Below are 17,730 nucleotides of genomic sequence, written 5' to 3'. Positions count from 1 at the left end.
AGTTTTTTTATCCGATTCATCGCTTAATCGAAAAAAGAATTGACAGATTAGTCGATTACTAAAATAATAGTTCGTTGCAGCCCTAATTACGAATACGTAAACCCAAGTCTGCACACTTTGCCATGACGTTATACAAACTACAACAATGACTTCAGAGAACTACAACTCTGCATTAACCTGTCTGACACGCCCCCGAGCATGGTGCACTGTGGGAAGGCGAGCGATGGCAAGCGATTCACGTTGCTGCAGTGTGAACGCATCGTTAGGCCTTCTGTAAATCTTCAGGTGTCGCCACCATTGTTCCATCCAATGTCTGAGGTAGTAGCCTATATTATTCTGTAACGGAAGCTGTCAATCAAGGTCCAAGGATGTCCCTGTGGGTGTGATTGCGTTGAAAGTAACCAATCATAATTGGGTCAGTGCCTTCATAGGTTTCCGCCCCCAAATTGTCAAGAGTCATGTAGACTAGCGCAAGCTGAAATTCCCAGCACAAGCAAAATTCCACTGAGAGCAGAACCCTTCTGCATGCGAGCAGAATTTCTCTGCGCAAGCAAATGTAACCTATGAGAGCGTGTCAGGCGCTCGCTTGCAGCTACCTGTACAACTCAGTTATTGAAATTGTGCATACGGAGTACTTATATCTTGCAAGTGAAAAGTTGATATGCGTTTTGACGCTTGCGAGTTTTTACATAAATCTGACGCCATTGTGCCTACCTCTCTGCAGCGGTGCTGGTTGTGTTCAACTGGAGGAGGCAAAGACGGCAATGTTGGTATTGATACTGTTGCAAATTAGGGGGGGGGGGGGGGTTCAAAATAATTTCTTCATTAATAATTTGTTCCACAGAACTTTAATATATCAACTAATATTTATCAAAAATGAATCACACGCCCAACCCAAAACACACATTTAACACCCTATACAAAATTCACACCCCATTCAAGTCCCGTCTGCCAGAAACGGAAGAATAGAAATGAGTTCCCTTGTACAGACAAATGCTTTCTTCCCTGCCTGTTTCTACATATTAGTCCACCTCTTTCTGCTTGAGCAGGACTGGCTGAAGCCTGAAAATATTTCTGGGGAAATTGTGGGGTGTAGTAGTTACTGCACTACTACGGAAGTGTAGTAATTAGCTAGCTCTACAATTTACCGGGGCTAGGTCTGAATCTAGGAGAAAAATGGAGCTGTATATGCAGGTAGCAACGCTAGTGCTAAATAACTAATGAAGCATAGCGCAAGTTCAGTGAGGCAAGACCGATCCCTGCACTCGGGCGTACTTGATAATGTCCACTACTCACTCCTCCCGCTAAGAGCGCTCTACTTCCTCTGTTCCTATGTCGGGCTTTCATTTGGGTTCAGTTCGAGTTGGGCTCCTGTCTGTCAAATAACACTGTCACATGATCCCGTGCCTTTTAAATACGAGTCTCTCCCTGTGTAGTTAATCCATGCTATCAACCCGTCGCCACCCAGTTCCTCGTCTGCTCTTCAATACCTTGGTCATCGGCTGCCGCCGCCAGTGTCTAGACTACGTGGGGGATTCTTCTTCGGATGTTGGGCAGGCGCCCGTTGATCTATAATTCCCTGGGGTCTAAGCTCCAAACACTGTAGTACATTTAGCATTCTGTAATAAACATCTTTCACTCATCCCAGGTCTCTCCTGATTGAATTTAGCTGGTCGGCTCCATGACGCCGGTAAGTAGGGCACGTGAGATTGCTCACCAAAAGAACAAAGAGGAACCCATTTGTCTAGCAGATTAAGACTTACCAAGCAAAAAGTAACCTCAACTTTCGTTGACTTTTTAGACTCTTACCTATGGTACTAATGCTGAGGGCTCGCTGATATCGCTGTCTGTAGAACGGCGTATCTATACGTCGTTGCTAACATGTGCCAACGTTGTGACGTTCCAGAGAAAGGAAATGCAGTTGAACGAATAAGTCGAGTGTTTTAAATAGCGTAAACAACATTTTAAAAAGAATAACGAAACGCAGTATGTGGTGGCCGGTGTTGATTCTGTGCTGCACCGCCACAAATTAGTCTGTGTGAGAAACACTGGCTGAGTCATTGACAAAAACCGTAAAGTAGGACGTATGAGTTCAATTTAGTGTGTGGTGTTTACAGCAGTTTGTGACTGCCAGTAATACTTTACCCTTTTTTTAATTCAGAGAACACATACAACAGGAAAGAAGGACTGGTTTAAAGCAAAGTCCAGGCCTGATTTCATTTTATCTTTTGTCAGAGACTTTGTTTAATATGTGAAATAAAACTTTCACTTGTTTAGTTAATTGATGATTTTCTGTCTGACAAAGAAATAAATCATTATGTACCATATTATATTGCATAGCATCATATTCTTTTGCATCGCATCTCATTGAATCGCATTGTGTGGAATCCCATTGCATCGCATCCTGGGTGAATCATATCGTAGTAGTAGTTGTTTTTATGTATCGGATCGTATATATATATATATATATATATATATATATATATATATATATATATATATATATATATATATATATATATATATATATATATATATATATAGATTTGAAAAAAGAGATCTTGAAAAAAAACAGTTTTAACAAAAAAAAAAGTTATATATATATATATATATAACTTTTTTTTTTGTTAAAACTGTTTTTTTTCAAGATCTCTTTTTTCAAATCTCACAACCAGCGCACAGCTCTTCTAAATATTTATGAGCATAACATAAAAGGGAGAAAACCTTAAAGAACAGTGTGAAATACCCTATTAAATCATTATATGACCCCTTTAAACAGTAACGGTAAAATAGCCTTAAATTAGCTTTTCCCGGTGTGATTTAGAAACATTTTAATACTGGGTGATTAAACACACATCTCTAGGAGAAGTCAAGAAAGCATGATCGCACACAATGCGTTACTGATCATGCATAACCGACATGCACACTGAGACATGGAGTCCCAATGTTACAGTAATAAATAAAAGGACAAATCTAAGAAGAAATTTGAGAATTTCCAAACAAGTTACATTTGCCTCTCAATGTTGCAATATTTGGACCGTGTCCTGACAATAAATGAAGAACAATACATGTTTGGCCAGGATATCTGGATCTATCTTACCATTGAATGTTTATGATGTCCCTGTGTGTTTATACTTTTGACTGGGGACAAGACGTGATCATTCTCAGCTGATAGTACACTGTTGATAATGTGGGCTACGCATTTATAGACCAACTGCAGTCTAACCCGCAAGGTGTGACATCCTTCATTTTTTTTTTTTTCACGTTTGCTAAATGACTGAAGGGCTAGACAACAAACATTCAAAGGAAATAGTCACTGACTATCAACACAGTGAATGACAGGTTTACGAAGGCCAGTTCAGTTTCCGACTTTGCCTTGGCGTCACGCATGACGCGCCCACAACTCAACTGGAAGCATAGCTAAACAAGCAACAAATGATTTGTATTTAGTAATCCTAAACATATTGTTTAATATACTGAGTGACTTCTTCAACACTAACTTTCATAACATGCAAGAAAAAAAAGTTAAAACAATTTAAATAACTTTAAGATCGGCTTGTAGCGGAAAAAGCGGAATGTGGACAACTGCGCCTTTTGCCAGTTTGTGTCACATATACATTCAGACATGCACTGGTGTTCGCCATTTACCTGAAGCAGGCGGCAGGTCCCAGTCAGGTATTTGCAGGCTAAGGATGGTGGCTCGGAGCCAGTCAAGATGTCGTCCTTTATTCCAGCCCAGATGGGGCACCTGGTCCCGGGTATCAGGCAGGGCAAACTCCCCCGGTGGCCAGGAGAGGCTTGAGAAATGCTGTGAGGAAACCAGCTCTGCTAGGTAGGCCAAAACAGCATTGTAAAGCTGGATGACAGGCATGGGGTCCTGGTATGGCAGGCCTGCCTTTATTCGTTTCTGCCGGTTCCTGTAGAGCCTGCTGCTAAACTCGCTGCACAGTCCGGCCTCCACAAACTGTACCAGGGTCTGAGATGAGAGGAGGGGTGGCGTTGGGGTGTGGGCTACAAGCCAGCTCACTGCCTGATTTACCTGTTAGAAAGGAATAATACAACAAAACGACTGTTCACTAAATTGAATAGATTACCAGCTTCAGCCCTGCTGTCCAGGCAAGCTAAGGCTGAATCCCAATACTTCCCCTTACCCTTACCCCTAGCCCTCGAAACTGAGGGGTAAGGGCAACATATCCCTAAGAAATGGGACGCCACTTGGTTACAGGTACATCATCTAGCACGTATCGATATCTCCAAAGCAAGTAGTGTTACGCACTGATATTGAACGAAATTCACTTCTAATGGAGTTTACTTAAAACTGTAGACATAAGACTAAGAAATGCGGGACTGTTGTGCAATTCAGCACTGTGACATTAGCGTACCAAACTAGCGTTTTTTTTAAACGTTTCAATTAGAAAAATGGTTGCAAATATATTCAGGACTATGTATAACACGAAACCAGACTGTCATAATTTTTTATCAATTAACTAAGCCGAAAATATTACATTTATCTGTACCTGTTTTGAACCTTGCAGGTCACTAGTAGTTTCTGGGATATGGATGAACATATACTTCGAGATTAAACCATCCTCAACCAAAGAAAGCAGCATCAGATCTAATCAGGAAAATAAAGAGAAAGACATTTTTTAATAATATGTTATCACATATTTTCATGTGTCATCACATTCACAGATTGAAAATGTTTTCACTTTCAAAATCCTAGCTATTACATACAGTGCCTTGTAAAAGTATTGAACCCCCCCTGGCGTTTTTCAGATTTTGTTGCCTTACATCCGGGAAAAAAGAAGAATGAAAGAATTTGTAGTGTAATGGACATACAGTTCACATAATGGCCCAAATTGCTGATGTGAAATTAAGAAAAAAAAATATATATTTATAGATATATTTACTAATTATGTGACTTCTGAAGGTAATTGATTACACCAGAACTTTTTTCCTATAGGAAAAGTGGTGTGTGGATATGTATTCAACCACATTGCTAATAAGTCTCTAAAAAGGTTCTTGTGAAATCAATTACCTTCAAAAGTCACATAATTAATGTCACAATCTGTCACACAATCTCAGTATATACACACACACACACACACACACACACACACACACACACACACACACACACACACACACACACACACACACACACACACACACACACACACACACACACACACACACACACACACACACACACACACACACACACACACACACACACACACACACACACACACACACACACACACACATATATATAAAAATACACCTGTTCTTAAAAGGCCCAAGAGTCTGAAATACCTCTAAGCAAGGGTCACCACAAAGCAAGAGGCACCATGAAGACCAAGGAGCTCTGAAAACAGGTCAGGGACAAAGTTGTGTAGAAGTACAGATTAGGGTTTGGTTATTTAAAAAAATACCCAAAACGTTGAACATCCCACGGAGCTGTGAAAAATAATGCACGTTATGATTAAATTACAGGATTAATTAGTTTTTAATTTTTACACATTTAACGTAATACACCCACAATTCCACCCAAAAGCGAATAGCGTCCTGCTGAAGTGAACATCGAGACCGCCGCATTGACTGCGAGTGATCAAGGCTGTTGTTTAATATTGAGTTTAGCTAAACCCTAGTCTCATCGGAAGAGCTTAAGGGACAGCAGTTAGACAGCAATTAGATAACTAGTTTACACTGGTCAAAGAGTAGCTAGCCAGTGAGTCAGTTTCGGTGGCTGAGTACTCAGGGTCGTCTTTTGTTTGACAGTAATAGGGGGCGTTGTCTCTGCGCATTAGCACATTTAAGGCAGCTGGCACTGCAGAGGCAGCCGCAGGTCTGGCAGCCTCGGTGCACGAAGACTCGGTCGAACAAAGACAAGGGAGTCTACCTGCGGGAGTCCACCAAGGAAGGCCAACGGGGCCAGATCACCTCTTCTGATAAGCATCACCCTATTTATATTTTATTCTACCTAGAACATCTCCGCCTGGATAACCGAGCACCACCTCCAGCTGAACCTCGCCAAAACAGAACTTATCATCCCGGCTAAACCCTTGTCTCCCACAATCTCTCAATCACCCTGGGATCTACAACGCTGACCCCTTAATCCTCTGGCAGGAACCTTGGGGTTACCATGGATGACGAGCTCTCCCTCACGGCCCACATTGCTGCAGTCTCCCGGTCGTGTAGATTCACCCACTACAACATCCGGATATCCAGGAGATACCTGTCTGAGCACTCCACCCAGCTGCTAGTCCAAGCACTTTTCCCCTCCAAGTTGGACTACTGCAACTTGCTGCTCGCCGGTCTCCCAGTATGCGCAACCCGCCCTCTTCAGAGGATTCAGAACGCAGCAGCCCGTCTGGTCTACAATCTACCCAGACGCTCCCATGTTACCCCGCTCCTTATCTCTCTCCACTGGCTATCCATCACGGCCCGTATCAGATTCAAGACCCTGGTACTGACCTTTCCGAGCAGTGAACGGGACTGCACCCGACTACATCAAGTCTCTCCTGCAGCCTTACACCCCCACCTGCCACCTACTGTCTTCTTCAGACAACCGCCCGGTGGTCCCACCGCTCAAGACCGCCCGGTCCCAACACAAGCTCTTCTCTTGTCTGGCCCCCCAGTGGTGGAATCAACTCCCCACCTCCATCAGAGACACTGACTGTCTCTCCACCTTCAAGAAAAGGCTCAAGACGCACTTGTTCCGGAAGTACAACGGTACTTAGGAATGGTTTGCTTGACCCAATGTTAGTTTCCTCAAGGATCACAAAGACTTGCTTAGAGACTTGTTGCCCTTGTGGTTAGTGGTAAATGATTTTTTTTTTTTTATACTCACTGTGATATATTGTTTTATTGTTGCTTGTTTTTTCTACAGGTACACTTGCACTTAGCGATTCATGTTGTTTAATTGTAAATTGTTTATCTACATGCTCTTATGGTTCTTCTCTTTGGCCCTTATTTTGGTTGTTTACAATATGTGCTTCATGTTTTGTCTACTCGCAATGTTTTGGGGCTATCTTGTTGTTATTATCAGTGACCTATGCACTATGTAAAGCTCTCTCTTGGAAGTCGCTTTGGATAAAAGCGTCTGCTAAATGAATAAATGTAAATGTAAATCTACACTAGTCGCTGTTCTAATGCAGTCAGATGGCAGTTGTTATCCAAACAAACAACATTGAACCTGAGGACCTTCTGGATGGGAAGTCCCAAAAAAAACAAAGATGGAACCTTCAAAAAAACCAGAGCGATAAGCACACTCTGCGGGAAGACGTTATCGTTTCACTGAAGCAATACTAGCCTAAAGTACCACCTCAACGCAAAGCATGCATTGGTCAGCGAGGGGAGTTCAAGTGGAATGCGCCAAACCACCCTCACTGAACAACGTAGGCCCCTCACTAAGTCTGCCTGTGACAAGTTGACTAGCACAGTTGCCAAATGGACTGCAAAAGCTGTAGACCGATTAATATTGTTGAGGACAAGGGGTTCACCAAAGTTTTGCGAGTGGCAATGAGGGACTCGAGCATCAAAGCACCGCCAAGACGCACAATAATGACAAAAATCCACGATATGTATGAAGCTGAAAAGAAAAAAAAGGAAACTGACTTGGCTGCTACGAAACATGTGGCGCTGACGGGATCACTGGACCTCTGTGAGTAACAATAACTACCTGGGTGTAACTGCACATCTAATCACTGACGAATGGAAGTAAAAGTTGTTTACACTAACGTGCATGAAAACAGAAGAGCGGCACTTTGCAGAGGCATGTGCAGAACAGCTCCAAACTGCTGCAAGCAACTGGGCAATTGAAGACCCATCTATCTATCTACCCATCTATCAACCTCATCCTAATATTGTATTTATTTATCTTGCTCCTTTGCACCCCAGTATTTCTCCGTGCACTTTTATCCTCTGTATTTAATTGTTATATTGCAATTACTGTAATTATTATGTTTTGCTTATTCCATGTGTAACTGTGTTGTATGTGTCAAATTGCTATGCTGTATCTTGGCCAGGTCGCAGTTGCAAATGAGAACTTGTTCTCAACTAGCTTACCTGGATCAATAAATAAAATAAAAGACAAAATGACCACTGTAGGGGCAGACAGTGCACGCAATATGATATCCGCGGCTAGACTACTGTCATATGAACACATGCCGTGCATTGCTCACATCTTGTAGAGAAGCATCACCATGAGCCTTCGCTGACAGCGGATTTCTAAATGCGTTGTCCAAGTGCCGCAAAATTGTCGGCCAATTCAAACACAGCCCTGCAAACACGTCGGAGCTAAACGCAGAGCAAGAGAACTGCATGCATGTGATGCAGCCACTGATCCAAGACGTCCCAACACGCTGGAACTCAACGCTGGGCATGGTTAAGCATCTGATCCGCAATAAGGATGCAGTGACAGCAGCCCTGGACCTGCAGAACCACAAACTAGTGATGCTGCAGTGATTCCCACAGATTAGAAAGCAATTTTGGCACCATTACGGAGTAGGGCTCGTGAGACAGTTCACCCAAAGAACGATGGGGAACCCATTTGTCTAGCTGATTAAGACATGTTCGTAGGTCCTAGCGAAAAGTAACCTCAACTTTCCTAGACTTAGCAAAGGTACTAATGCTGAAGGCCCGCTGATATCGCATAGCGTCGTTGCTAATGTGTGCTGACGTTGTGACTGTGTGTGTGTGTGTGTGTGTGTGTGTGTGTGTGTGTGTGTATGTGAGAGTAATATGTGGTGGCCGGTGTTGATTCTGCGGAGCACCGCCACAAATTAGTCTGTGTGTGGGAAACACTGGATGCTGACACAACAGGAATGGGACAAACTGCAGAGACAGAAGTATCTTCTAGAGCCCTGCAAGTAAGCAATCCATGATAAAGGTGACTATTAGGCTATCAATTCCCCATCTCCATCAGAGACACTGACTGTCTCCCCACCTTCAAGAAAAGGCTAAAGACGCACTTGGTCCAGGAGAACAATGATACTTAAAGATTTGCTGGATCTGATGTTAGTTTATTTCCTCCAGGAACACAATGACACTTATTGAGGGTCTCGTTGCACTTGTTGGTTAGTTGTAACTGATTTAACTACTTGTACTCGCTGTAAATTATATAAATGTTGCTTGCTTTCCTATAGGTACACTGTTGCACTTTTGAGGTTCATGTTGTTTAATTGTAACTTGTTTAACTACATGCTCTTATGTTTCTTCCCATTGGCACTTATTTGCTTTTCACAATGTATATCTTGTTGTTTATGATTATTGACCTATGCACTTTTGTAAAGCTTTCTGTTGGAAGTTACTTTGGATAAAAGTGTCTGCTGAATGTATACATTTAAATGCTACCAAATAAACCAAAATTCTTTCATAATGCTGGGATCTTTTTTCAGTTTTGTGCAAAATTGTTAAGAACTATTATACAACCCCAATTCCCCAAAAGTTGGGATTTTGTATAAAATAAAAACAGAATACAATGATTTGCAAATCTCATTAACCTATATGTTGTTCACAATAGAACATGGAAAACATTATAAAGGAAAAAATAAGGTAATTTTGAATTTAATGGCAGCAACATGTCTCAAAAAAGATGGGACAAGGCCATGTTTACCACTGTGTAGCAATCCCCTCTTTTAATAACAGTTTGTATTTGTCTGGGAACTGAACAAACCAGTTGCTGGATTTGTGGGAGGAATGTTTTCCGTTATGTGTCCGATACAGGATTCTGGCTGCTCAACGGTCCTGGCTTTTTTTTGGTCATATTTTTCATTTCATTCACCAAATGTGCTGGTGAAACTGCTGGACCAACTGGTGAAAGGTCTGGACTGCAGGCAAGCCAGTTCAGCACCCGGACTCTTCTACGATGAATCCATGCAGTTGTAACACATGCGGTATGTGGCAGCATTGCCTTGCTGAAATATGCAAGGCCCTAAAAACAATGTAATCTCGATGGAAGCAAATATTGCTCTAAAATCTGCTGAGCATTGATGGTGCCTTTCCAGATGTGCAAGCTGCCCATTCTATAGGCACTAACGCACCCCTATACCATCAGAGATGCAGGCTTCTGAACTGGGCACATGGTTTGATCCCAGTCCTCTCCTCTTTAGGCCGGAGAACGTATGGTTTCCAAAAAATGATTTAAATTTCAATTAGTCTGACCACGGAACAGGTTTCCCACTTTGCCTCAGTCCCTTTTAAATGAGCTTTATCCCAGAGAAGATGGCATGTTCACATATGGCTTATTCTTTGCATGGTAGAGCTTTAACCTGCATTTGTGGATGGCACAGCAAACTGTGTTCACAGACAATGAGTTCTGGAGGTGTTTCGGAGCCGATGCAATGATTTCCATTAAAGAATCATATCTGTTTTTTATGCAGTGAAGATCACAGGCATGTAGTATTTTATTTTCCCCATGTGCCTTACACAGAGATTTGTCCAGATTCTCAGAATTATATTATTATATTATGTACTGTAGATGATGAGATATTCAAAGTACTGTATTTCTTCAATTAAACGCCGCCCTCAAATAAACGCCGCCCTCGAATAAACACTGCACCAAAAATGAACATTGTGTAATAAACGCCGCCCTCGATTAAACGCCGCACCAAAAAAATCTGAAAATAGTTATTTAATTGATTAAATTAAAACATAGTATTTATTACACAAGTAAATCATAAGTGTATTATAATTCCCTGGCAGACACAAGTGGCTTTCTTCCAAATCCATTGTGAAAACTAAATCCACAGTAGAACGAGAAAATAAAGACCATATTAGCTTATGAACATTCAATGACATGCGCAGCATGTAAATAACGTTCACCAATGTACAATACAGACACAAAACAACATACCTCGTTGGCTGCATGCTGTACACAAGGGAATAGAAGTTTCTTTAGATCGCTAACAACCGATAACAACCTTAAACTTTAATCGGAGCATTAAATTGTCCGTGCTTCGCTTGCTGTTAGCTTGTCGACTCACTCACAAGCATTCCAAAAGGCTTTCAAAATAAAGGCACTGTACTGCTGAATGCAATTATATAATTCTAAATTATGACATTGGCTGAAAACAAATTATACATTATAATAATGTAATTTTGACAATTACATGTAGTCTACAATATAGCGAGGTAGCTGACTTCACCACTGGCAAATTCGCCTTTCATCCCCCCAAGTTTGCGTGCAACAGATCTGTTGCTGCTGGTGAGTGCTTACGCACAGCTTTATGTTTGAAAGCTTAAAGCCTAGTTTATACTTATGTGCCGACACTTTTGAAATGGTCGCAGAAGAGAAAAAAAAGTGTCGCTCAGGCTGCTGCATTTATACTTCGGGAAACAGTCGCCTGTGCTCAAGGTTCGCGTGACGTAAACGGAATCATTTTACTGTTACATTCGCAGCTATGGTTACATTGTTTATGCGTTACCCTAGGTGATCGATCGGAGAAAATGGCTGTAGCTAATTTTGAGAGGCATTATAAAGGTGTGGATATGTTCTAACTTGCTCTGCCAATCTCTCCTATATTCCTTCCATCTTAAACAGCTGTTGAGCGTTCACTAAAAATTCAAAACAATGCAGTCAACGACACGTGCCGTATATTTAGCCAATCACACTTGCGCGACACTATGTGACGACATCAGCCCCAGTAGAAATTTCTCCTGGTAGGCGACACTTTCAAGCGACGGTTAAAAGTGTTGACCGTGACGCCATTTCTGTTGGCGACCTTTTCAAAAGTGTCTGCGACCTAAGTATAAATTGGGCTTAAGTGTAAGAAAGTAAGCTAGGGCTGCCACTGCTTGGCTTGAAATGGCCTGGTAAAAGCCCAGACCTGAATCCAATTTAGAATCTGTGGTATGACTTAAAGATTGTTGTACACCAGCAGAACCCATCCAATTTGAAGGAGCAGTTTTGCCTTGAAGAATGGGCAAAAAACCCAGTGTCTCGATGTGCAAAGCTTATAGATACATTTACATGTAGTCATTTTAGCAGACGCTCTTATCCAGAGCGACTTACAGTAAGAACATGGACAATCCCCCGAGGCAAGTAGGGTGAAGTGCCTTGCCCAAGGACACATCATAATTTTGCACGGCCAGGGAATCAAACCAGCAACCTTCTGATTACTAGCCCGATTCCCTAACTGCTCAGCCACCTGACTCCCCAGATACATACCCCTAGATTGCAGCTGTAATTGCTGCAAAAGGTGGCTCTACAAAGTATTGATTTTGATTGTGAAACAATGTGGTATGTTGTGTGAATCTAATGATACAACTCCCTCCCAAAATCCTCAATTCAAGGCAACAAAATAGGAAAACTGGCAAGAGGGTAAAATAAGTTTGCAAGGCACTATGTATATAGGAGGATTATATTCACGTATGGGTGTGTAGTAGCTGTCTCCCACTACCTTGCTCCAGTTTTTGTGTGTCGTCTAAACAGCCCTCTGGTCCTGGTACCAATATGGCAAGGGGCAGCGAGCAGTGCCAGGCCCTGGCATGCTGCAGCTGCTTTAACTGTAGCAGAGCAGAGAGGAGGGGAACATCCTGGTCCTGGCTGCCAGGCTCGGGGGCATGAAGTGTGGGCAACAGCATTAGCAAGGCCCCTGTACCTTGTAGCTCTGTCTGCTCCTCCATTTTAGACAGACCTTCTTCAGTCAGTGGGCCACAGGACACCTAGGTGAACATTATCCCCGGAAGGGTCAAACCAAATACAAAATATAGTTTTGTGGCAGAGCAGGCTAAATCAATATATTTATAGTCATACATTTACACAAACATAGACTTTGTGTATCCGCTGTTCCTTCTCCCTGAGTCCATTAACAATGTACAAAATATAAGTTTGTGGCAGAGCAGGCTAAATCAGTATTCATAGTCATACCTTTACACAAACATGGACTTTGTGAATCCGCTGTTCCTTCTTCCTGAGTCCATTACCAATGTACAGAGTCCTCAGCGAACTGTCTGGCTGCATCTCTGTGTTCTCTACCTCTTCAAGTCTGCCCAGTTTCACCTCCAACCAGTCTGACAATATCCTGACACAAGGACACACAAATATCTCACCTTCAGACATGGTCAAGTGTTATTTAGGCACAGAGCACAATGACTCAAGAAGCCATTTGACAATGATATACAGTCCACTTAGAATTTGCACTGGTAGAGCTAAAGATCATGGTACAAAAAAAGATCTCGCTTGTATTTACCAATAAAAGCCCTGATTTAGTCTATTGGCTCATGACTTTTGCAGTGGGGGCCACTCACCAGTCCGCAATGCTGGTTACACCCTGATGGACGCTGGGCAGGAGTAAGGTGGCCTTCCAATATATCCAGTCTGACGGGTTGGGTGTGTTCTCTGCAACCAACGTCGGCAGGTCTAATGGTGTCCACACAAACTCACTGAGGGGGGACATTTGTATTTATTTACCTTACAGGAATCTCTGTGTTCAAAGTTTTGGTGGCACAATTAATTCGCAAACCAGGCACAGTATGACATTTAAAATGACCCTTTTTCACCAACATGCTACATGAAACAGTCAATCAGTTGTTAATTGATAATATCAGCCATATTTTGAATATTTTATGACCTGTGCAAGAGAGCCTTCTACAAAACTATTGCAAGGCAGTCAGAACGAGACATTTTCACGTTGTTCATGACTACCCAGTGCATTAAACTGTAGGAGGAGTTAGGTTGTGAATAATAATAAAAAATAACACTAGTGCACAGTGTCCATGGTGCAGTCAGCAATTAAGATGTCAATGAGACACACACATAGGCCTGTTGCAATAGTCAATATATTGACTTATCGTACGATATATGGAAATGAGCACAATCATTTTTGGTGCCGCAAAAAATTGCAATTCATCATTTTCATAATTAAAAAGAATGATAATATTAATTTTTACATAAAATGTCACCAACATTTTAGTAGATCCCGCTGTCTCTGTCATCTTGTCTACTTTCTGTGTCGAAAGCGTAGACGGGGTTAGCTACAATTTGTACACACAAATAAAAAAATCTGATGCTCCGGCTAGATGTAACATGATGCCATCTTCAAACACATTAGTTCTTTTTTGCTGTATTTTAAATATGAATATATCTAACAGTATGCTAAGGGGCACTCTTGGTAACCAGTCATGTACCAGAGGGGTTAGCTAGCTAGCACTGAACAAAGTTATGTTACCTTACAAGACAACCCTCCCTTAACCCTGCCGTCCTCCAGAACTACAGACCAGTATCACTGTTACCCTTCTTTTCGAAAACTATTGAACGTGCTGTATCTAACCAACTCTCTAACATTCTCTCTCAGAACAGGAACTCCTCTTCTCTCTGTACACCACCTCACTTGGACCAATCATCACCTCCCATGGCTTCTCCTACCACTGCTACGCTGACGACACGTGGCTGTACCTGTTGTTCCCCCCCCACCGATCAGGGGATCTCAGCTAGGATTGAGGCCTGCCTCGCAGACATCTCCGTCTGGATGACCAAGCACCACCTCCAGCTGAACCCCGCCAAAACAGAACTTCTCATCATCCCGGCCAAACCCTCCATCTCCCACGACCTCTCAATCACCCTCGGATCTGCGACAGTGATCCCTTCATCCTCTGCCAGGAAACTTGGGGTTACCATGGATGACAAGCTCTCCCTCACGGCCCACATTACTGCGGTCTCCCGGTCATGTAGATTCACCCTCTACAACATCCTGAACATCAGGAGATACCTGTCTGAGCACTCCACCCAGCTGCTTGTTCGAGCACTTGTCCTCTCCAAGTTGGACGACTGCAACTCGCTGCTCGCCGGTCTCCCAGCATGCACAACCCGCCCTCTTCAGAGGATTCAGAACGCAGCGGCCCATCTGGTCTACAATCTACCCAGACGCTCCCACGTTACCCCGCTCCTCATCTCCCTCTAGTGGCTACCCATCGCGGCCCGCAATAGATTCAAGACCTTAGTACTGACCTTCCGAGCAGTGAACGGGACTGCACCCGACTACATCAAGTCTCTCCTGCAGCCTTACACCCCCACCCGCCGCCTACTGTCTTCTTCAGACAACCGTCAGGTGGTCCCACCGCTCAAAACCACCCGGTCCCAAACACAAGCTCTTCTTCTGCCTGGCCCCCCAGTGGTGGAATCAACTCCCCACCTCCATCAGAGACACAGACTGTCTCTCCACCTTCAAGAGAAGGCTCAAGACGCACTTGTTCCGGGAGTACAACGGTACTTGGGAATGGTTTGCTGAATCCAATGCTAGTTTCCTCAAGGATCACAACGACTCTTGCTTAGAGACTTGTTGCTCTTGTTGGTTAGTGGTAACTGATTTAAACTGTTGTATTCGCTGCGAAATATTCAATTTTAGTTAATCATATTTTTTATTTTATTTTTACTGTTGCTTGCTTGCACTTAGCGATTCATGTTGTTTAATTATAACTTGCTTAACTACATGCTCTTAATTCATACAAAAATTTAAAAGTACAAAAACCCCACCAGGAACACTGACACAATTGTCGCTGCACAATGCCTCATTTTTGTTGATGTTAAAGTCTCTGTATCCACACAGATGACTAGTTTCTCCTCCATCTTGAAACTGTGAAAGCTAGAAATGTTTATCAGGACCAATGGTTGCTTCGTTACAGGAAAGAAAATATACCGCTCGCGAAAATCGCTCCTCACTCACATAAAGTTGAGGATCTCTTAACTTGAATCGCTTGGTTGGAGTTGCTTGCCTTCCCACCATGCAAGCGATTCGCCCGACTTCATTGAAAATGAATGGAAAGCTTCGCTGCGAATAGACACGCACTGTTATGTTGTGTTCACACCCAATGTGTTACTCTAGCAAATGACTGTTGGAACACTTGTGTTTATTGGCGCAATTCGCCTTTCTCTTCAGAAAAGTACTTTTTCCGTTGTCAACCATGTCCAAAATGACTACTATAAACAAATACGAAGTAGTGTCGTATAGCAGAGAATACCCACAGACAGCTACAATAATCTTGCATTCGCGACACAACGTCTCTGTGAATTTCTCCACAAAACACGCTTTTTGCGTATAATTTGCATTGCGTCAAATACATTTTTCTATTGAAGCCATATAAACATCTTAAACATGTTATCTTTTTTATTTAACAAAGTCTGAACACAGCAGACAGCATTATTAGCTAGCAGTATTGAAAACAGAGTCGCATCAATCCTCTGAGTCACTGGCCCAGAGTTTGCATTTTCCGCGGCAGGTGTTCTTGCTAGCAACTCAGGATGGAAACGGTTAATGTGATTCCTTAAGTTGGTAGTGTTCCCAACGTATTTCCTTTGGGTGTGTCAAGCTTTGCATATCGCATGCGATTTATCCAATTCATGCTCCCCAGCCTGTTGGTAAAATCCGAAATGAAGTTCCATATCTCAGCTTTTAAAACGCTTGGAGCGTTTTTAAGGACGAACTCACAACCACCCTCAGCCATTTTGCTCTAGCAAGTATGCGAATCGCAACGAAAAATGTCATGTAAATGAGACCCAGATGAGACTAGTCTATCATAGGTCTAGAATGAAACGGGTTAGGCTACTTAGAATGTTATTTTTCATTTGAATGTTTATGCCGTGGCCAGAAAATTAACAAGCGACATCATTGCGTTATAATCAATTATGGTCGGCCACTGCATCGATGCAGCATCATCCATGTCCGCATCGCGACACATTAAGTATTCGATTGATTTCAACACCTCTACTCAATAGGTAGACTATATTTTGGACCCTGCCTGATCGCACTGAAGTTTTGCCAAGTCCCGCTTGTCTGTTACGGATCTTGTTACCGATCTCTGCTTGAACCTTGACTGCCCTTTGATTAAACAACTCCTCTGCAGTTGGATCCCTATAAGAGTATGTTCCTTTTACAGCAATTCAGTAAAATAGTCTTATGTATTGCATTGAGATGCAATACATTGCTGAAAGAGTTCCATCACAAAACTGGTGGCAAATTTTTGGGGGGGAATCTTGAAGCTATCCAAACAATGTCAAACATCCTTGAATTCTGAAATGGACAACTGAAAAATTCCAACTTTGCACAGTGCCCAGTTCTCAAGATAATTGTTAAACAATAGTTGCCCTAAAATCCTACGTTCTCGCATTATAGCATAGATGAGCAGATTCCAACATAAAAACGCATAACACATGACTGTCCTATTCCATTTTGCAAATGAAAAGTTGGAAAATATCATACTTCAACAGCTGCTGATGGTTGATGTGGACTCTCATCTGATGGATAGCGTCTTTTCTCATTTTCAACAATCTGGGGAAAATTGTAGATTACATTTCAATATGCACAGGTTTTCAAATATGTCGGCTGGGAGTCAATGTGACTCCATTTCATAATGTTTCAAACCTCAATTTGTGGCCTGATGTATTTGTAGACATCTACAAATCGACATGTATTCTATCATGTAAGGTTAGGCAACTGTCCCATATTAGCCGGGCCTAATTAATTTGTCCCCATACGTGACCTCCCTTGTCCTGATTATTGACTGCTAAGATGATCTAATCATTGACTGATACAACAGCACTGATCACAAAAACACTTGAGAATGATTACGACACCTCACATCATCCAATCACAGCCCCCCCTCACGTGCATCAGTATACATTATGTAAATGCAACAATTTGCCAAATAGCTATCGTTATGACAAATGGCTTAAAACAATACACTGTCAGCATATATTCACATAAAACCATACCCGTACTGATGCGGCAG

The 17,730-nt window shown here is 42.3% G+C and overlaps 1 protein-coding gene across 10 annotated transcripts in view; it reads right to left on the bottom strand.

Moving 5' to 3' along the window:
- Positions 1-17,730, bottom strand: part of mcm3ap (minichromosome maintenance complex component 3 associated protein) — a 50,712-nt gene that overhangs the window by 19,333 nt on the left and 13,649 nt on the right. For 9 of the 10 annotated variants that reach the window (XM_084688215.1, XM_084688219.1, XM_084688221.1 and 6 more), the window contains 6 exons: positions 17,202-17,270; positions 13,255-13,389; positions 12,875-13,028; positions 12,405-12,669; positions 4,518-4,615; positions 3,649-4,039 (listed from right to left, as the gene is read on the bottom strand). In XM_084688215.1, the coding sequence (XP_084544341.1) occupies positions 3,649-4,039; positions 4,518-4,615; positions 12,405-12,669; positions 12,875-13,028; positions 13,255-13,389; positions 17,202-17,270 (1,112 nt within the window). The remainder of the gene's footprint in view (positions 1-3,648; positions 4,040-4,517; positions 4,616-12,404; positions 12,670-12,874; positions 13,029-13,254; positions 13,390-17,201; positions 17,271-17,730) is intronic. The other variant, XM_084688218.1, reaches the window with a different exon arrangement.

The sequence above is a fragment of the Hypomesus nipponensis genome, chromosome 23, assembly GCF_054491055.1.
Source record: "Hypomesus nipponensis isolate SF chromosome 23, ASM5449105v1, whole genome shotgun sequence".
NCBI lineage: Eukaryota > Metazoa > Chordata > Actinopteri > Osmeriformes > Osmeridae > Hypomesus > Hypomesus nipponensis.
This window is presented reverse-complemented; position numbering and strand designations above follow the sequence as displayed.